This window comes from Calypte anna, chromosome 5A (assembly GCF_003957555.1).
Source record: "Calypte anna isolate BGI_N300 chromosome 5A, bCalAnn1_v1.p, whole genome shotgun sequence".
Lineage (NCBI taxonomy): Eukaryota > Metazoa > Chordata > Aves > Apodiformes > Trochilidae > Calypte > Calypte anna.
Genome location: NC_044251.1, coordinates 39,059,868 through 39,081,396, shown reverse-complemented (window position 1 = coordinate 39,081,396; position 21,529 = coordinate 39,059,868). Strand labels below are relative to the sequence as shown.

Sequence of the window (21,529 nt, the reverse complement as noted above, 5' to 3'; positions counted from 1 at the left end):
CAGGTTAGATGCCACTTTCCTAAGAGCTTAGAGGGAAGCTAAGCCAGTTTGGTGCTGCTGCAGTGCTGGTGGTTTGACCAGAGGACCTCTTTGGGTTCCCCTCTCACCTTTTATTTCTTTGATTTCACTGTGGCTACTGAAAAGGGATTTATAAATTACCACCCCTGCAGGTCATGGTTAGAATGAGGACTCTGGGCTCCTTTGCTCAGAGGTGGCTGAGAGTTATCACAGAATCATGGAATGGTTTGGGTTAGAAGGGACCTTAAAGATCCTCAAGATCCAAGCCCCCTGCATGGGCAGGGACACCTCCCACTAGACCCAGATGCACAAGGCTTCATCCAACCTGGCCTTAAAACACCACTAGGGAAGGGGCATCAACAACCTCCCTCCCTATGCAACCTATTCCAGTATCTTACTACCCTGATGGTAAAGAATTTCTTCCTGATATCTAACCTAAATCTACCCTATTTCAATTTAAAACCATTACCCCTTGTCTCTGGTGAAAAGCCCCTCCCCAGAGCCCACTTCAGGTACTGGAAGGCTGCTCTAAGGTCTCCCTGGAGTCTTCTCTTCTTCAGGCTGAATAGCCCCAAACCTCTCAGCCTGTTTTCATAACAGAGATGCTCCAGCCCTTTGATCATCTTTGTGGCCTTTCTCTGGATCCTCCCCAGCAGGTCTGGATCTTTCTTGTGCTGGGGGCACCAGAGATGATGCAGGGTCCCAGGTGTGGTTTCACCAGCCCAGAGCAGAGGGGCAGAATTTTCTCCCTCTTCCTGCTGCCCATACTTCTTCTGATGCAGCCCAGGATGCTGTTGGCTTTCTCATGTTAAATTTCTGGTGCCTCATGTTAAATTTCTGGTGCCTCATGTTAAACTGCTATCTCCTCCAAGTCCTTTTCCTCAGGACTGCTCTCTAAAGAAAGGATGGAATCAGAGGGATGTTTTTCCCCCCAGAAGACGGGACAAAGCCTTCATACCATTTCCTCAGGATGACAGCAACTCAGCTATGCCCACCTACACCTCAGTTAGAAGAGGAAAACAGAATCTTCAGCCTGCTTTAATTCCTAAAGAGGGTAGAGAATGATACAACAATGTTCCTCCTTCATGCTATGATCCACCAGGAGGAGGCAAGGGCAGTCCTCATCCTGCTGTACTTGCTGAGCACAGTAACTAAGTCATGGTCTTCCTCATGGAAACCATCTCCTGAGCTTTGAGCATCTTCCTTCTCAACTCTGAGTTCTTTTGGTTGCACTTTACACTGTTGTTCTATCACAAATGGGCCAGAACAGATTAATGAATGCCCTGATCCAGACAAGAACATAAAAACCAGAGATATCAGATAATATAATATCAAGATTACAAGCAAATTATTGACCTTTTTGACTCAGCAAAAAACCCCTCTAATAATCAATGATCAATTTACTCAAGCATACATCACTCATCAGCCTTCTGAAAGCTATTTATGAACCAGATATTCTGCAGCATGACCTTTATTCTGCCTTCTGACACCAGGAGTCAAACTGAGAAGAGCAGTGACCTCAGTGCACAGAAATCAGGTTGTTTAAAGAGATATTGCCACCAGAAAGCCTACCTGAATTTTTTGATTGGAGACTGCTTTTCCTGTGCAGTTGCAAGGTGCCCAGAATAATAAATGGGAAAAACCATAATGTTCCAGTTTGTTGAGAACCAAGTCATGAAAAAAGGACAGTCAAAGGTCTCATAGGTGATTTTGACAAACTGGGTGGTCCCGACCCAGGAGGAAGAGACAGACAAAATGATCAGAAATCTCCAGATAAGCTTGAGAAATGTGGATGTGCAAGACTGACATCGTGTCTGTCCTTCAGCTTCCTGGCTGCTGCTTTCTGTGTGCGCTTGTGTTCCTTCTTCTCCTGGAAAAATAGAAGAAAAAAAAAAAAAAAGGAAGATCAGTACAGATGATGAATGTACTCTAACCAATTCCTGCCTTCTCCCTGTAATTCCTCTATGCCCCACAAACCCTGAAATCCTCCACAGAAACACTTCAGTGATTCCCTCAAGGGAATTTCAAGGGAATAAGAACACAACACAACACTGAGGCCTGAGGTGACAGTGTTAAGGTTAAGCTGTAGCTACTGTTTGCTTTCTCAGCCCTTTTTTCCCTTTGTCAGCCAAACTTCTAGGATGGAGCTACATCTCCTGGAAGCAATGACATTATTAAGTCCATTACTGGGCAACGTAACAGCAATCTGAGCCTGTCCACCTAAAGCCAGGGACAAGTTCTTATTATTCAAGATCTTAACTCAAGAATCGCTCTCCTCTTGTTACTTGCAAGCAGGGAGGGGAAAATGAAGCAGTTTGGTGTGTTTATAATCCTAACAAAAAAGGATTATTTTTTTTTTTCAGTTAAGTGAGAGCACTTGCATTTTTGAAGTAAAAAAAAAAGGAAAGAGGACAAAGCTGAAGCTTGGCATTCTGAGAAATAAACTTCCCCACATAAACAAGGAGGAATCAGAAAGCTGCCATTTCTTGTTTTAGCGGGGTGCTTTTCAGACCTCATCTGGAGCCCACTGCAGATTTCCTAACAGAAGTGAGGATCATGGAGAGAACCTAATGGCACTCTCTGGTGACTTGGTCTCCAGACACATCTTCCAGAGATGCAACCCATGAAAACCCATTTTGATTTTACAGATCCCAGCTGAAAACCACAGATGGAACTGTGCTGGGTACTGAGGAGCACCAAGACTCACCCCACCTATTTATCCCCTCAGACCACATCCCAGCAGTCTGACAGAAGAAACACAAGGTCCTTCTAAGACCTACAGCTCTTCTTAACTATTACTATCAATTACCAACCAACATATGATGTGAGAGAGAGAAGCAATAATATAATTATTGATGTTAAGAGGATCCCCTTTGGACCCACTGCAGGGAGAGCACACGCTGTCCTATATTCAACCCCTTCAGACTCAGATTTGCTTTCCTCTCAGATTACTGTTTCTGCTACACCCATAAAGAAATGTCAAACTCAGGTGCCAAGTTATTCCATTAGCCCAATATTACATCTAAAAACCAATTAATCACAGCAGGGAGTGCATTTGTAATCAAGAATTTTCCTAACCAGGACAATGGAGCTTTTTGTAACTTTAATTGTATGCTGTATTTTTTTCCCCCTAAAAATAATCTGTACTCAGTGGCTCCATTGTTCAGTGGTGAATCAAGAATTTAAATAAAATTACAGGTTTATTAAAAACATGCAGAGGATAATCAGACACAGCCCTGAAAAGGCAAGCATCATTTTAGCATTCTTTTTGGCTGCTGAGAGATATTTTTATGGTACTAATAGTGACTGGCATCTTCTATTAATTAGAAGAATATATTATGTAACATCCACTGGCAGGTTTTCCTGGGAAGCAAAACAACTATGCAATTAGTCCTTCTTCAGCTAACAGTTAAAATAATCAGACATAGATAGAAGACTAAAGCACCTTTATGCACTCTTTCTATTTTTCAATTACTAAATAACTACATAATTGCTGTTACTATTCATGACACTACCACTAGGACTAGACTGGAATTCCACAGTCCTAGGTTTGAATGTTAAGAAAAGGCAGAGAAATTGTTGCTTATTAAAAGACCTATGGAAGTTTTAGCCTGACTAAATATACAGTGGGGAGTTCTTGTAAGTGCTTAATGGGTAGGATTGCAGCGCTACAGGCTGGGGACAGAGTGGCTGGAGAGCAGCCAGGCAGAAAGGGACCTGGGAGTCTGCATTGACAAGAAACTGAACATGAGCCAGCAGTGTGCCCAGGTGGCCAAGAAGGCCAATGGCATCCTGGCCTGGATCAGAAACAGCGTCACCAGCAGGTCCAGGGAGGTGATTCTTCCCCTGTACTCAGCGCTGGTTAGGCCACACCTCGAGTACTGTGTCCAGTTCTGGGCCCCTCAGTTTAAGAAGGATGTAGAGGTCCTGGAACAGGTCCAAAGGAGGGCAACCAGGCTGGTGAAGGGACTCGAGCACAGGCCCTATGAGGAGAGGCTGAGAGAGCTGGGGCTGTTCAGCCTGAAGAAGAGGAGGCTCAGGAGAGACCTCATTGCTGTCTACAACTACCTGAAAGGAGGCTGTAGCGAGGTGGGAACTGGACTCTTTTCACAGACGACCTTCAACAAGACAAGAGGACACAGTCTTAAGTTGTGCCAGGGGAGGTTTAGGTTAGATATTAGAAAGAATTTCTTCACGGAGAGGGTGATCAGGCTATGGAATGGACTGCCCGGTGAGGTGGTAGATTCTCCGTCCCTGGAGACATTTAAAAAAAGACTGGATGTGTCACTCAGTGCCATGGTCTAGCAACTGCTCCGGTGGGTCAAGGGTTGGACTAGATGATCTCTGAGGTCCCTTCCAACCCGGCTAATTCTATGATTCTATGATTCACCCCATGCAACACAGTAATAAATTAGTTAGCAAATAATTGTGTATTCAGGCTAAACATGTTGTCTAGGGCCCCTTTATGTGTAATGATAATGGACAGGCATGGGAAGAAGTTACCTGATTTCATCCTCATATACCTAAGCCCAAAGGAGGCATTTACCTCTCCCTAGGCTAGGTACTTACATTTCATTTAAATGAACCTGAATTGGATCCCTGGCCAAAGTGACACAGGAGCTTGAAAATTCCTTTCAAAATCCATGGGATGTGCACACCTAGATCTCAGCCAACGAACCAAAAGGAGAAGGTAAGGAGTATCTTTAGGAATAATGACAGGGCTGGAACTCGAAGGCACATGGAAAGCAGGCAGGGAATGAATACTAAAGAGGTTTAAGGATTTCCAAGTCCATGAAGAAAGCTGGAGCAAGCTAGAAAGTAGCCCTGGTGTGCATGTAGTGAATGATATATTAACAAGGAGAAAACAACCTGACCTGCCCAAGGGGCTGGTGGACAGTGTTTTAATGTTAGCAAAGCAGTATAAAACCCTGGTGACTGTATTTAGTTGGGTCTGAAACAAATCACCAGCCTCACACTGTCAAGAGCCCAGGAAAAAAACTGAGAACTCAACAAGGATGAAGTGACATGGAAAGAATGCAGGTGACACTGACACTGCAGGTGACACCAGGAGATGACACTGGTCAATGGCAAACAGTGTTGAAAGGCAGCTAGCAGAAATTCCCCTTCATGGTCCTTTTGTCTAGAACAGAATTCTTGCTTGTGATGTCTCAGGGGCAAGATGTTAACAAAAAAGCCTTTTGCTTTTTATTTTTTTTTTTTAGAAGATTTGAGATGAGGAAAGCCACAACTGACAGCTTTTCTTCTGAAGACTTTTGACTACTTGGTAACTACATCCTAGAAAGTAATATTCTATATATTTGTGTACCTACCACTCAGGTCAGTCCTAGAGCTCATTGATGAGAAAGGGAAGATCAGGATAAAAAGGCAAATTTAAAAAATGCAAAATAAATGTTTAAAAGAGTATGACATCAAGACACTACACTTTTCTCAACTGGCCCAAAGTTGTTTCTTAGAGAAGATGGATTCTAATTTTGGATGTACCCCAGTGCCAGCATCCACAGAATTATTTCAGCCTGGTATCTGCAAAGATGAGAACAGATTGGGGTTTTTGGTATCTTTACTTCAAAATGTTTTATCATCCCTTCCTTGCAGCAGTAATCACCTCCTCACCTCCAATATTTTTCTGAAGGTTTCCATCAAGAAACTCCATCTGGAGGGTAAGTTCCCTCCATTTTCCACCACAAGAAGAAAATGGTTGACTCTTCCTGCCATCCATGGTGAAGTGGCAAGAGGAAGGTTCATCTCCCACAGTGTGCAAGGGAGATCCAACCTGTTCTTCCTCCCCTTTCTGCTTCCCAGTCTTCCAAGGAAACTGGACAGATATTTCAGGGCTCTCTCCTCCTCAAGAGTACAACTCAGCAGACTCCAAGGCCTGCAGCTCCATATTGCAGCTGCTCCCATCTCATTGGGGTTGATGCTGGATGGACATCACAGTGAAGGAGTCAGTGTTCACCACACCTACAGCTTCATCTCAGCTAAACTCCTGCAGTGAAGTGGGTGACATGTTCCAGGTGCTGCTTGATGGTCTGAACTGGGATGGTCTTCCCTAGGGATAGCCTTCCACCTCTTGCTCCTTCTCCTCCTCTTCATCAGACCGTCCATCATTTTTCCTGAGGTTTTCATTGCCTTTGAGAAGGAACTTAAGGGCCCTGGTCTCTTGGCCAGGCCGAAGCTGAGGAAACATAACCCCTTTGTAAAAACTAACTCATGTGCTAATGTTAACCATCCTTTTCCAGATCTTCTGTCCCTACTGGCCTTATGATTTCTCAGCTAGCCACACATCCCATGTACCTACCCAGGCCCAGGACTTTTCCTCCCATCCTTGGCTTGGTGCCTACCTGATCTGCTCTGCCTCCCGACTCTGCTGTGCCGACAGATTCCCGAGGGGCTTCTTGGATTCTGCAGCTCAAGAATGGGAGCAGCAGAATCTTCAGCAACAGATAGAGGGGAGAGCTGCCTAGTCATGCCTCTCTGTCTGCTGGGGCAGTTGCCTCCTGGCTTGCATTGGGTGGCAGCTGATCGTGAGGCACCTGAGAAGAAAGAGTTTGGCATCAGTTTGGCTGTAAAGTCCCAGGAGGGAAAGTGGGGCTTTCAAACAGTGAAATGCATACAAAGGAAGCACGCTGCAAAAAGAAAAATATAAAAAATAAAAAATCAAGGTTTCAGCTCTGCCTGGAATAAAGTTAAGTCAGTCAGTCAATAAATACTCAGCTCGCTCCCCCCTTACAGATAAAAAGGTGCTATATAAAAACTCTCCTTTCCCTCAAGGAGAGGAGAAGCTGTAGTAAATTCTTAGCCCCAAGGCTCCATCCGCAGGGTCTGAACACTCAAAAGGAATTTGTACTCACGTGGGCCCCTTCCTGAGCACTGACACTGAATCAGGCAAAAGGAGAGGTCACCATTGACCCTTAGGGTGGAAAGGAGGGCTGAGGAACTGGGGTCAGTGCTGAGAGCCTCTCCAGGGGAGAGCTTCCTCTTTCCATCCTCCAGAATGATCCTTGAGACTCTTGTATGGAATGAAGCCACAGTCACTGACAGGTCTTTTGGATGAAGACTTCTGCTAAATCATTGAGGATGCCAACTTTAAGCCTTTACGTGCCCCAAATCTCCACATCTTCAGAGAAGTTGCTTTTTCTTCTTCTTTTGATAGGTGCAGACAACACCAAGATGCTGCCTTCCACATGAAGGCACAGGACAGCAGAGAAGACCCAGGGTCCAGTAATACCCCTGGTACCAGATGAACAATTCTCCAGTGAGTGGTACACCAGATTTCAGGAGCAGGAGCTTGAAGGATTGGATTAAGAACCAGCAAACAACAGAAAAGAGTGCAGTGCTGGGATGCATCTTGCATGGACTCCCAAATCTACTGAAGGTGTCTGTGTAAGAGCTCACAATGGAGTCTTCTTCTCTGTCAAAAAGTCAAGATGACAGCTCCTTTTGGTAAGCAGTTTATCAAATCTGTGTTGATGGTCAGTTGGGATGCTTGTTTTGCAGCTGGTGCTTCAACTGGAGACCATTTTACCTCAAATCTTTTCCTGTACACTGAGAAACTCAGCAGTTGAGACCAAAAACTGCAGTTCCAGAGACTGCATTTAATCGAAAGCCACTGCTTGATTTACTGAAATCTTCTGCTTCTTCCAAGCAATCAGATAGCACAGCACTTTATCAATATTTCATTGTTACAGCTAGAAAGCCTGCATCATCTAATGCTCCAGAATAGGAACATATTTTAAGGATATACTTTGACAGGGAGATATGCTGGGCTCACTTAGCCAAACCTGCCACCAGCAGCAAGGCCAACAAATCACCATTTGCACAGCACAACCATGAAACCTTGTGCATGTGCAACGTTATCCCACAGGAGAGGAAGGGAAGGCAGAAGTCTGGGGTTTTTTGTCATGAAAAGCAATTTTCAGCTAGCAGGGATCCACTAAGACCCTCCAAATTTAGAGGGATCAAGAGCAGCATTTTTTCCATTTAACTTCTTTATACCTTCATCAATCCCACATACTTATGGATGCATCAATCCCTCACAGTGTCAGGCAGTGAGAGCATTTCCAGAGAGGACAAGAGCAAGAGTGCTGCCACAGCTTCCAGTGCACCAATGGAGGAGAAACTGTGTTCAAAAAAGGTCCCATAAGACACCTCCTCAGAGCAAAGGAGGAGTGACACTGCTTGAGTTAGATTCATTTGATTTATTTTAGTCTTAGGATGAGAACCCTGGGGCAAACTGCATCTCCCTGAGACTATTCAGGGAACAGCAGAATCACAGAATGATTTGGGGGACTATTAAAGGTCACCTTAGTCCAATCCCCTGCAAGAAGCTGGGACATCCTCAACTAGATCAGATTACTCAGAGCCCCATGCAACCTGGTCTTGGAAAACCATTCTGAGCAGAGATGTTTGGGCTAGGTGGGATACTTCACCTGACTGCTTTACCTGACCTTCTTTTAACCTGTCCATGTAAGAGGTTGCACAGATAACTGCAACTCACTGTCTACAGAAGTCTCATCCAGTATCTGGAGGCTGACACAGCCAACACCAACCATAAAGTCATAGTTTTAGCAGAGATGAATCACAGGCTGAGAATGAATCTACATTTATTTGGTATTTTAAGAGAATGCTACTGGAATAGAGCAGGAAAAAAACAACAAATAGGAAAAAAAACTTGCCAGACTGCCAGATCTTGCTGTTATAGATGTTCTTTCATGACTTGGTTATCATGAAGTGTCAAAGCAACAGCCAAGCCCTTGTGACAAAGGAGGGAAGGGAGAATTGGGAAGGACCCCACATGATTGTAACAAGCACATCTTAGTGAGTCAAATCCATCTGGATGACTTTGCAGTACTGGATAAGAAATAATCCCTGCTCTTTCCCAGTTTCTAAGATTATTTTTAGTTTATTATTCAGTTTCAACCACTTTTTTTTTCTTGTCCTGAAATGCAGATGCTTCATGGCATGAGAAGCAAAGCCATTTCCTTGCACATGGAGACCAAAGGGAAACCAGCAACCTGTGAGTGTCCACGTGTCTCTAACAAAGTCTGTCCTTGCCTTACATTAATTATGATAAACTTATTCCACTCTACTTCAATTTAGCAAGGTAATTGTGCTTGTGACTTACCTAAGCCACATGATTAATATCACTGAAGCCATGTTGACTAATGAAGCTAATGCCATGTAGACTCAAACCAGGAGCCAGCAGCACATGCCTTGTCCTGACAACTATTTTTACCATCTGTCTATAAACTACATGCAGCTCCTTTGACCCTCAATCCTCTGAAAGGTGTGATTTCTGACTTGTGGTCTTTTATTCATACAGAGATTTCCACGTGCAGCTCACATGGTGAGAAAACAGATCCTTTCCTCAGCTAGAAAAGCCACTCTGTTATTCTACTGGAGGTTTAGTAAGAAGAGATGATATTTTGAGAGTTAAACCAAACTATTTTCAGATTATTTCCATGTATATGACACACTTAGCATGTGAGAGCAGGCTTTGGAAAAGAAACCCAGGCCATTTTACTGGTCTTTTGATCTCAGTTATGACTAAAAGTGGATCCAGTGGAGTGCCAAAAAATCCTCAATGCAATATCAAAATGCAGCCCTGGAAGTAATTTTTATGGCCAGGTCGTTACAGAGTTATTTATTATTTTGCTTTTCTTGTTTTTTTAATCAACTGCTCTGACAGAAATTTAGAACATTTCAAACAGGTAACTGAATTCCCTTTAGAAAGCCATCCATGCATTCACAACACTGAATTATCAACACAAAGTGTTTGCTTATTTGGAGACAGCAACATCTGGCTTGCTGGGATGTGCCAAAATGCACTCTTCTTTTTTTTTTTTTTTTTTTTTTTGTCTACACAAGTGAATTGATGTTTAAATAGATGATGTTAATAAGCTGGACACCTTCTTTGCATTATCTTCCCAAAGATAAGACACTCTTTTCTGCAGAGCAGTGCTCACCTGTGGCTACCACTGTGGTTGGGAGAGAGACCAGCTTTTCCAAAAAGTCAGCCAAAGCACCTACAACCTGCCTTTTACACATTCAGTATTAAAATATACTTAATTTTACCCTGTCCTCAAAAGCTCAGCTCCTGACACGTCACTGCTTTTGCACTGACACAACGATGCCTTCGTGCCACTGCCAGGGAAACAATTGCTGCCTTTTGACAGATGGGTGGAAGGAGAAGCCAGTCTGGTGTTCCATGGCAAGTAGGTCAATTGAATGTTCCTGCTAACTTGGGCACCAGAGAAAGAATTGACAAGGTTTCCTTCCCCCTGCCATGTTACCTGGAAGAAGCAGCATCCACGGCAATGCCGGACTCGCTCACGCACCCCAAGCCCCCTGTTTCCAACAGCCCCTGCCCAGGTTTGCATCAGTAAAGTTCACAATTGTGGGGGCTTGTGCAATGAAATTCTGGTCTTAATGACACATGGTAAGGAGAAGATGATGTGCATTTTGGGCTTGGAGAATGCAAGATGCAAGCAGCCCTACAGGAAAGGGGACTAAGCTGTTGGTAGAGGTGAAGAGAGCTTCTGAGAGCTATTTTGTGACAATAAAACCTCCTTAGGTTGGGATAGTCATGGCTTTCATTGGGTTGCTTGCTACTGCTAGCACCCAGTTGGGGCAACTGACCAGCATCATCAATCCCAAAGTGAGTTAGGTCTGTAGGTTATTTTATTCCAGCCAAAGGTTTTATCTGTAAAATCAAATCCTGCTCTTCAATGCACTGCTGTAAACCTACAGCAACTCAGAAGAATCACAGAATCACAGAATTGGCTGGGTTGGAAGGGATCTCAGAGATCATCAAGTCCAGCCCTTGATCCACTCCCACTGCAGTTCCCAGCCCATGGCACTCAGTGCCACATCCAGGCTCTTTGGAAATATCTCCAGACACGGAGAATCCACTACTTCCCTGGGCAGCCCATTCCAATGCCTGATCACCCTCTCCAGAAAGAAATTCTTTCTCATCTCCAACCTAAACCTCCCCTGGCACAACTTGAGACCCTGCCCTCTTGTCTATAGAAACCATCAGCCCAGCTGCCTGGGCACACATTGGTGTTCCTGGAGATAACAGCTGGCCTCAGAAGGAAAAACTGAAGGGCAAACTCTCCCCAACTTTTAAGGAGTTCAGACCCAGCAGTTTGACTCTGAACATGAAGCCTCAATTACATTATTAAACCCATTAAACAACAGGAGGGGTGGCTTTGCCAACAGGTCTGAGGGATAAGCATCTCTTGTTGAGTGAAGAAAAATCACTTCACCATGTTTTAGACATTTGGAGATGATGTTCTCCTTTTAAACACAACCTCCCAAGACACTGCAATGATCTCTATGTATTAGAGCTATGCCTGAATGTCCATCCAGAGCAACAAGCTGCACAGTTACTATTTGCTTGGTTTGGAAGTTTTTCTGTTTGAAGGAGATGAGAAGGTTACAACAATTTTGATGTCCTCTGGGAAAACAAGTTTTTCAGATTTTAATGAAAAACAAATGACTCAGTGGTGGCGTACAGCTTTTCTCTTGTACTATGATTAACTATTGTCAAGAGCAGAAAACAAAAAAGCTGATATTTTGTTGTAGTTTAACAGTGACATCCATCAGCAATTTCTGCCAATTATCCCTTCAGTGTCTGTACACAGCCATTTGCTCCAAATCAGCAGGCAGCAGCTCCAATTGTAATTAAAAATCTCAACAGCTTCCACGTGCCCTCCTATCCTCACTTTAAAGAGAACAAAGAGGGAACAGAGGGAGTAAATAACTTACATTTCACATCCTATAACCAACTCAGTGCCCAATCAAGGGATGTGTCACTTTACACCCATCCACCTCATTACTCCCCCAGATGAGCAGCTTCAGCCTCACTGCCAAGGGGAGGAAATCCAAGTTCAACAGTTAAAAAAAATCCCCCCATCCACACCAGAAATGTCTCGTGCTCGGGTACCAAATCTCCCCCATGAGCTTCCCACCTTCCCCGACCATCTCCAGCACTCTGCTCTCCAGAACAGACACTGTTCCAGCAACCACTATCTGGGAAAAGACCATCCTCACATCCCACCTGGGGAGAAGGAAGCTCTGACCACAGTGATCACACAATGTCTGAAAAATGATCTCACAGCAGAGGCAAATGACAGAGATACACGTCAGGGATGGTGAAGGTTTCTCTGACTCTGCTTTAGAGGAGGGATAACACAGAAAACTTCCTGAACTCCCCTTCCAGCCCTGCATCTCCTTGGCTTTGAGATGGTGATGGTGTTGGGACCTAGTCCCAAGGTGCTAACATCTGATTTAAGATCTAGACAGCTGAACAATAAGGCCATGGGCCTTGATTTCATTTATAACTGAAATAAACACAACACAACAATCTAAATAAACAGCAATAAAACCTGACAATAACTGCATAGACTGAGGATGCAGCACTAAATCAAAGAGAAAAGATGTTCCAGACTCTGCCAACTTCAATCCTGTAAGTTACTTTTGAGCAAAAGAAATAAAAAGAGCTAATGAGAAGTAGTTGAGTGCATCTGCATCTAACACTAAGAGATCTGGCAATTTCAGGCATTGAAAATTAAATTAAACCAGCCAGAACTGGGCAGGACCATCTGTGCATGGCCTGCATCCCTTGTAAAAATAAACTGGGATTCCACTTGGTCCTGGCACCTCCAGCATGGATTTTGCTCCCAGTTTCTTTGGTTGCCACACAGAAGATGGTCTGGGACTGCAATGCCAATATGGGAACCACCCCATGGTACTGTCCTGATGTGATCTGCTTGAGGAAACCTGGAGTCAGGTCACCAGTCACAGCATCCATCCATAGTAGATGAACAGAAAGATGGTGAGATCCTGGACACAAAGTACATACAAATGCACCACATAGTTAGAAGTAGTAATAGAGTTATTAATACTTAGATTCAACACGTATCAAGGAGTCAAGAAGCTTCCATTTATGCCCCATACAGGCAGTTCATATGGGGCTGTGTGTATATATATATATATATATATATGATTATTCACCTTTTTTTGCAGATGAGGACCAAGAGAAATAATTGCTAATAAGCTGAATCAAAGTATCTACTTCTTCAGTGATCAATTTGCACCTCTCATCTCCCCACATTCCCAGAGCTGGCTCCTGAACACCTAGACTTGGCTTCCCAGATTAATTGCTACATGTTTGATGCCTTGGCTTCTGCATACACATCTGATGAAGAGACTTCTAAGCCTGGGCATTCATCTTTCTGCATCTCAGCTATGTGTTTTTCTTACGGAAAAACACATATTTTTCTTTTTTCTTTCTTATTTCTCTTTTCATCTCTGCTCTGAGATGGAGGTTTCCTAGGCAAACCAGGGAATATGATGTGCATGGTCTGCAACCAGCATAGAATCATAGAATCATAGAATCAGCTGGGTTGGAAGGGACCTCAGAGATCATCGAGTCCAACCCTTTTACCACCGTTGTGGTTGCTAGACTATGGCACTGAGTGCCACATCCAGTCTCTTTCTAAATAGCTCCAGGGACGGAGAATCCACTACTTCCCTGGGCAGCCCATTCCAATGTCTGATCACCCTCTCCAGAAAGAAATTCTTTCTAAGATCTAACCTAAATTTCCCCTGGCACAACTTAAGACCCTGCCCTCTTGTCTTGTTGAAAGTCATCTGGCAAAAGAGACCAACGTCCACCCGGTTACAACCTCCTTTCAGGGAGTTGTAGACAGCGATGAGGTCTCCCCTGAGCCTCCTCCTGTGCTGTGTCCTAACAGCTCCAACTGGAGACTGCAGAATAAAACAAAACGAAAACAAAACAAAAAAACCACAAAAAACAAACAAAGAAACAAACAAAAAAACCCTCAAAAAATAATTAAAAAAAATTTTTAAAAAGCCCCATGCAAGAATCATATAAGTTTTTATCCCAGCTGTAAGTAACCTGCAGAGCAACTTTACAGGAGCAATCTGATGCCAAAATCTATGTTCAAATTTTTGATCCACTTGCTCATCCCTCTACATTTAACTGAAAGTATAGTTAAAAGCATGGAAACATTTTTTTCCCTGGCTTTTTCCCCTTCCTTACTCACATTCAGCCAAGAAAACATTTTCCCCCATTCTCATTTCAGTGTAACTCAAACCTATTTATCACTGCTTCTGCTTAAGCACTGAAAAGAAATTCCATTGCTTTGACATCAAAAATAATACACCAGCACCAGTGTGGGGGTGTAGGAAAAAATCTTGGGGAAAAAGGTCTATTGGAGAGCATCTGTAGTGGAACTGGCAGCTGGAGAGAGCAATGCTGGGGTTTGAAACAGGCTGGTTACGTATATTTTAAAATCCCTGGGTGATTTAGACATATTTAGAGCTTGAAGGAATGTGGAAGAAAGTGCTGCAAATGAAGAATGATTTTTACAGCATGAAATCAAAACTTCCTTCAACTTCAGGACAAAACAACCTCCACTGAGCTACAGAAAAAGCTTTAAAGCATCCATTTGCAGTGCAAGATTTCAGACCGAATTCTGCCATCAGAAAACCTTGCTGGCAGCCTCGTTCTCCTTGAAAAACAAACTCTGCATCAAAAATCTCCTACTGAGCTCTGACAACTCTTTAGTTAGTAAACACTGACCTCCAGTAATGGCATGAACACCTCCTCCATCAGCACGGAACATTTCCCATGCAAAGAGCTTCTGGTTTTTGCTCCTTCCTCATCCATCCTCACTCTACCCAGAACAAAGCCTGGGAAGGGCAGGATCAGGCACACTAATATCCTCCCTCATACTCACCCATCTCATAAAAAAGGGACACAAAAGGCTCTCAGAGCCTTCTGCACTCTGAACATCCTAAAGAGCATCTTTCTAGGTAAATGCTGCTGAGGAAAGCCAACCTGAGATGCTTTGGTGCTGCAGAGGAAGAAAAAGCCAGGGCAGAGGCATCCAATACATCTGTACCCTGGTGTCCAGCCAAACTAAGCCCATTACACCAAATTACTCCAGATCCAGGTCCAAGCCCCACTGAAGATCCAGGGAAGACCAATTTATTTTTGTGTCCTCCTCCAAGGAGGACAAGGAGGGTACTTCCACACCAGGCTGAGAAGGAGGGAGCTGGACCATCAGATGTTTTTATTCAGGTGAAGCCAACACATATTCCTATAAAGGAACAGCCCCAACAAGTCTTTGTCCCACAGATTCACCTCCACAAGGACTTTATTTTAAGTGTTTGCTTACTTAAAGAGGCCCTGTGAGATCACCTCTATAACAACTTCTGAATAAGCCCCTTGGACACACATCTAAAGGGTTATCTGCAGATCTAGGTGGCTTTCTTGTCACCAGATGTGTTTGACCCAACATCCACTGAAGCCAAACAAGATTCTTGGACCGTTTTTTGCCACTTCAGCACCAACTGAGCAGCAGAAAAACACAACTCGTTTCATTCAAAGCTGCACACCATCCCATTCAAGAAAACCTGTTACAAATTTTGTAATAAATTATACCAGGTGTGCCTCCAATAGCTTCACAATTTGCATGCAGGACTCCAAAATAAAAGGTTATGAACCTCCACGAAAACGTCCTTTGAAAACTAATCTTGTCATTGATAGAAGTTAGTGACATTTCCAAAAAGAAACAGATATTCTGAGTGAAACTGTCATTTTACTTTCACTGAAGTAAATTTAAGAATAGCTTCAATTAAAGCCATAATGTTGCTTTGCCATAAAGCTGTTCATAGAATCATAGAATTGGCTGGGTTGGAAGGGACCTCAGAGATCATCAAGTCCAACCCTTGATCCACTCCCACTGCAGTTCCCAGCCCATGGCACTCAGTGCCACATCCAGGCTCTTTTGAAATACCTCCAGACACGGAGAATCCACTACTTCCCTGGGCAGCCCATTCCAATGGCTGATCACCCTCTCCAGAAAGAAATTCTTTCTCATCTCCAACCTAAACCTCCCCTGGCACAACTTGAGACCCTGCCCTCTTGTCTTGCTGAGAGTTGCCTGGGAAAAGAGCCCAACCCCCCCCTGGCTCCAACCTCCTTTCAGGGAGTTGTAGAGAGTGATGAGGTCTCCCCTGAGCCTCCTCTTCTCCAGCCTCAACACCCCCAGCTCCCTCAGCCCTTCCTCACAGGACTTGTGCTGGATCCTTTCACCAGCCTCCTTGCTCTTCTCTGGACCTGCTCCAGCACCTCAATCTCCTTCCTGAGAGGCTGAGGGGCCCAGAACTGGACACAGGACTCAAGCTGTGGCCTCCCCAGGACTGAGCACAGGGGCAGAATCCCTTCCCTGGACCTGCTGGCCACGCTGTTCCTGATCCAGCCCAGGATGCCATTGGCCTTCTTGGCCACCTGGGCACACTGCTGGCTCCTGTTCAGCTTCCTGGCAATCCAGACTCCCAGGTCCCTTTCTGCCACTCTGTGCCCAGCCTGGAGCTCCCCATGGGGTTGTTGTGGCCAAAGTGCAGGACCCGGCACTTGGCCATGTTGAACCTCATCCCATTGGAATCAGCCCAACTCTCCAGTCTGTCCAGGTTTCTCTGCAAAGGGAAAGGAGTTGTGAAAGGAGTTTAGACCCAGGACACTCCAGAAATCACTCATATGCATCTCATTATTAAATAATTACAACATTGCTAATACTTTTAAGAAACTGCAATAAATCCAGGCTGGTTCACAGGTCTCCAAAGATCTGAGTGTAAAAGCATTGAGCACACTGACACACAATCCCAAATTGCTTGTATTTATCTCCTACCCAAACTATGGCCTCTCCTGTTTGATGGGTGTCTCCAGAGAGTGATTCATTCCAGCTCTCCCAGATACCAATCTTAGGAGATGATTCACCTCTCAGGGGTCTCCAGCTCTGCCACTGACTTTAGGAAGATCAGAGACCTTTCTAAGTATTTATCAAGATGCATCAGGATGAATCCAAATCCTCCTGTCTTGGGCTTGGCCCAGGGAAGCAGCCCTGTGGTACGTGCATTAAGCACATCCTTCAATTTCCTTGCCTGATTTAGAGCCTAATTAAGCACATTTAGGAAAGGGAGGGGTAAAGGAACATTTTAGATGCAAGCAGCTGGGGCAAAAGTGAATATTTATCACTACAGTGTTGCATTTTGCAGACCCCAGGGATACTGCTGACTGTTTTCTCCACTGATCTTGGGATAATCACTCCTGCAGGTCTCACTCCTGCTTTTCCAGGATGGAAATATGGGATAAGGCTCCTCCAAACAAGGCCCATCCAGCCCAGCTGGCCTCATGTCCATACAGTCCTCTCTCTGTAGCTGATGCCATGCTGGGCAGTGAGGGCTGCCCAGCTCAAGATGAAGACATCTTCTCAAAAGTATTTGGTGGCATTGGGCTCAGCTTGATACACACCTCAAATCCTCCAGAACCAGCTCCTTCTCATCACTTCTCTCTGCTCCATGTCTTTCCAGGTAGAGCAGTGTTTGTTTTCTGACCAGTGATCTGCAGACATCTGGGTGCCTCTTTACTACCAAAGGAGTCATCTTGCTTGGATTTCACTCCATAACGCAGGAGTCAGAAGTTACAGTGGTTCTACCAGAAGAATTTAGGAAGCAACAAACCTCAAACTGCCCAAAACCTGCCTGAAAACTGCACTGCTCCCCCACTCTTCTCCCAGGCCCAAACCCTAAATTATTGTGACATCTCTTCCATGTTCCTTTCCCATGTCTGGCAAGGAAAGGGGGAACAGGCACCGTGCTCTTGTGCCTTACCCCACTGGAATTCTTTGGGAAGCCCTGCTAAAACCTTTTGCTGATCTGTAAAAGAGGCTGCACACACTCACATTTAATATATGGGTCCAACATTAGTTCAGCTTGGCCAGCTTCATCCCTAGGATGAACCTTTCCATTTTCAGCCTGTCGGGTGTGACAAGGGCTGTCATGTAGTCACTTCCAGTCTGTTGCCCTTTTTTCCTCTGACAACTGGGTTCTCCCCTCCCTGAAGATACAGGCAGTGCAATGGTTGAAACTGCTGCTGCAGAGCAGCATGGGAAGAAGGTTAAGACTGGACCAGACTTAAGACTCCCCAGCTTGGGGAGATGCTCAAGACTGGACCAAAGAGCCCAGCTTGGGGAGATGCTTAAGACTGGATCAAACAGCCCAGCTTGGGGAGATGCTTAAGACTGGATCAAACAGCCCAGCTTGGGGAAATGCTCAAGACTGGACCAAAGAGCCCAGCTTGGGGAGATAGTTAAGACTGGATCAAACAGCCCAGCTTGGGGAGATGCTCAAGACTGGACCAAAGAGCCCAGCTTGGGGAGATAGTTAAGACTGGATCAAACAGCCCAGCTTGGGGAGATGCTCAAGACTGGACCAAAGAGCCCAGCTTGGGGAGATGCTTAAAACTGGATCAAACAGCCCAGCTTGGGGAGATAGTTAAGACTGGGTCAAACAGCCCACCTTGGGGAGATGCTTAAGACTGGATCAAACAGCCCAGCTTGGAGAGATGGTTATGACTGGACCAAACAGAGGAACCTGACAGCAGTTGGACTGCTTAAGTTGGAGGCAATCACAGCTTGTGAGTTGTCTTATACCCTACAGGACAGGGACAGTCTTCAGTCCTCTGCATTGACCACCTGGTGTGACAAGAGTCTGGTCTATGCTGGGAGCTGTCAGGGAATAAAGAGCAGGAAATCACCCTGTTAACCAACCCACCCAGCCACAGCACTGCTCCTTTAAAAGCAGGTGAATGTCCAGTGTCACACATCCTAAAACCTGGTGCTGTGCCACAGCCATGGACTGACATAAGCAGCCAGGTCTCTCAGCTGCCTCAAACTTCTTGAAGGCATTTTTCCCCCAAGAAAGAAAGAAATGCCAGGTAACTCAAGCCTGCAGAATTCTCAGTATCACACAAACCCCAGAAAAAAATGACACAGACTATTGTCTGCTCTATCAAAACCCAGCCCTGTTTGTAATTTAAGGGCAGTCCAGATGAGGAAGACTGAAGAACTGGAAGTCACGCTCTGTTGGCAAGCACTGGACCGTGTCTCTTGGCTTTTGTTTATCCTGGATGTAGCACTGAATTTAAGTGGCAAAAAGGAATCTCATTTTCTTTGCTGGCCAGCATAACAAAGCTGAGACCAGAGACAGCACCCACCTTGCAATTTACAGCTCGAGTGCTCTCGACAACCCACCACACTTGGTGGGATAAAGAGTTCATTCCCAGCAGAAAAAGCAACTTTGTAAAGTACCACTCAGCTCTTTAAAACATCCAACACTGAATATAATAAACCCAAAGCACTGCAGAGATTTCTACTGCCATTTAAACCAAAAACAACGCAAACATGAGGAATATTTTTAGAAAGTTTGCCTTGCACCCTTGGATTCACACCACACGTCTACTTGCTGTCTATTTTCAGCAAACCAAGACTTCCATCAGCATCACAGCTATTAGCAAAGTTCTGTCTCCTCTGGACAACATCACCACATTTCCAGCTGACACAAAAGTGTGATGTGAAGTTAGAATGAGGCTGACACATCCCATCAAGAGAATACAACAGATTTCACAATTTCTATCTGGTGCTTTTGTGTTAAGGAATTGCTTTCGAGCTGACACTTCTCCAAATAAAGGGGGGGAAAACAGTTTAAGGCAACAACTAGTATCTAAAGCTGAGATGCAAGCACAAAAAGTTGGTGCCTCTGTCCTTAAAGCAAAAGAGAATAAAGCTAAAGCACAATGTTAAAATACTACAGAAAATTTTGTAACTATATGGACCTCATTTCACATCCTTTGAAAAGCCAGTGTTAAACTACAACAACTTTATCAGTTGTTGCCATTTCAACACGAGTTTCTTCATCAGAAATCCTTCACACAGCAGCTGAACACAAGCAACAGACATTTAACTGCACTTATCCCAGGTGATATTAAAGTGCTAAAACCACCATCCAGGCACTGGTTACTTTAAAAATACATTTACACACACACACATATTCACATTTCTTCGCATCAAACATGCCAAATAAATTCTTGCCTAGGGTTAGATACAGAAAGAAAAAAGGATTTACCGTCTGGCACAGGTGAATTTAAATCAGAAACACTGTAAGAGGGTAGTGGTGCCACTCTTGCTGAATGTTTCTTCATCCTTTGAAATTCCTCTCCCACTCACACTTGCTCTTTGCTCTGCATCGCTTTTGGTCCCGAGTACTACAGCGAACACCCGGCTATGGCTGGTGGCTGGATGCTGTTCTGGAGATGCTGCAGGAGGCTATGAGTACTGATTTGCTGGTTCCCTGGGAAACCATTTGCAACCCGTTCAAAGAATGCTTGACCCCCCTGCTCACACTTTTCCTTCATTCAGTGGGTAAGAGGAGCTGAGAAAACATCAACACCCTCGCGCTCCGCGAACTCGAAAGCACGGTGGCGAGGATTTCACATCAAATATCTGCCCCGTGGTAGCAGAGCAGCCAGGGAGAATCCTCAGACAACTGCAAGGGAATTATGCAATGCAATTTTCTGGTCCCTAAAGCCGTGGCAATCTATGGATGATCACAGTAATTATTTCAAATAAGCGCTGAACAACACAACTCCTCTGGAGCTGCTAAATCAGAGCTGCCTGGGGCAGGAGAGCCCCTGCCAGCCAGCTCGGGGGCTGGTAACAGAGGAATGGGATTGCAGGAGGCTCTTCACTTCTAATGCCCTACAAAAATTGTCACAACCAAGAGAAATATACAGGCAATGCTTGGGTACATTTGCTCTTCACTTCCCCTGAGGCAGCTAAGACATTTTTGTCCCCCTTTGACATAAACTCTCTCTTCTGCCCCCTTATTGTTATTATTATTTCTATTATTGGAAGTTCTTCACTTGGAGCAATGAGGAAGTTCCACAGAGCAAGCCAGGGACAGCCCATATAATTCCTTCAATTCTGAGAAAACCCCATCCACTTGTGTAACCCAGCACAGTGCTGGGAACTTTCTTTTCCAGGAGGTGGTTACCGACACCCCTGAAGAGCCCTGGCTTCAGAACTCTTCACCAAGAGAACCCCTCTCAAGTCTTATCCAATAATTTGTAAGTAGAAAGCTTCCTCAGTGACTGTCCAGGTATTTGCTATAGGAACTATGGAAAATAAAAAGGAAAAGGGCAGATAGGAAGCTTAGCTCTACCAGAATCTGCTAGCAAAACCTTTCATCTCCAGTCTTTGTGCCTGTGATAGCAGCTGAGAGTGGGGATTCCTCTCCTGGGGCTTGGCTCTCCACCTCTAAATATATCAGCAAACAGGGAGAAGTTATCAGCTGTTAAGGAAGGTCATAAAATGATGGGAAAAGGATATGGAATTACCAACCTAGAATGTCATGTGCTGTTCCTAAAGCAGCCTGCTGGGATCTCTGGTGCTTACACAGGGAGAAGCATCGTGCCAGGGGCATGCATGCAAAGACCCTTCCTTTCATTCACCTCTAAGGAGCAGAGGGAAGGAAGGACAGCCCTGGCTGGATCATCCTGTGGATGCAGGCACAGAAGAGCCTGGCACAGGTGGAGAAGTCAGCACCCTGATGGATGAGGCAG

The 21,529-nt window shown here is 44.7% G+C and overlaps 1 protein-coding gene across 3 annotated transcripts in view; it reads right to left on the bottom strand.

The window, feature by feature from the left end:
• SLC35F4 (solute carrier family 35 member F4) overlaps nucleotides 1–21,529 on the bottom strand; it is a 132,196-nt gene that overhangs the window by 20,080 nt on the left and 90,587 nt on the right. Inside the window, exons 1-3 of one of the 3 annotated variants that reach the window (XM_030452331.1) lie at nucleotides 20,035–20,110; nucleotides 6,378–6,569; nucleotides 1,591–1,888 (exon numbers count right to left, since the gene is read on the bottom strand). In XM_030452331.1, the coding sequence (XP_030308191.1) occupies nucleotides 1,591–1,888; nucleotides 6,378–6,569; nucleotides 20,035–20,110 (566 nt within the window). Of the gene's footprint in view, nucleotides 1–1,590; nucleotides 1,889–6,377; nucleotides 6,570–20,034; nucleotides 20,111–21,529 lie in introns of those variants that run through there. The other 2 variants (XM_030452332.1, XM_030452330.1) reach the window with 2 other exon arrangements.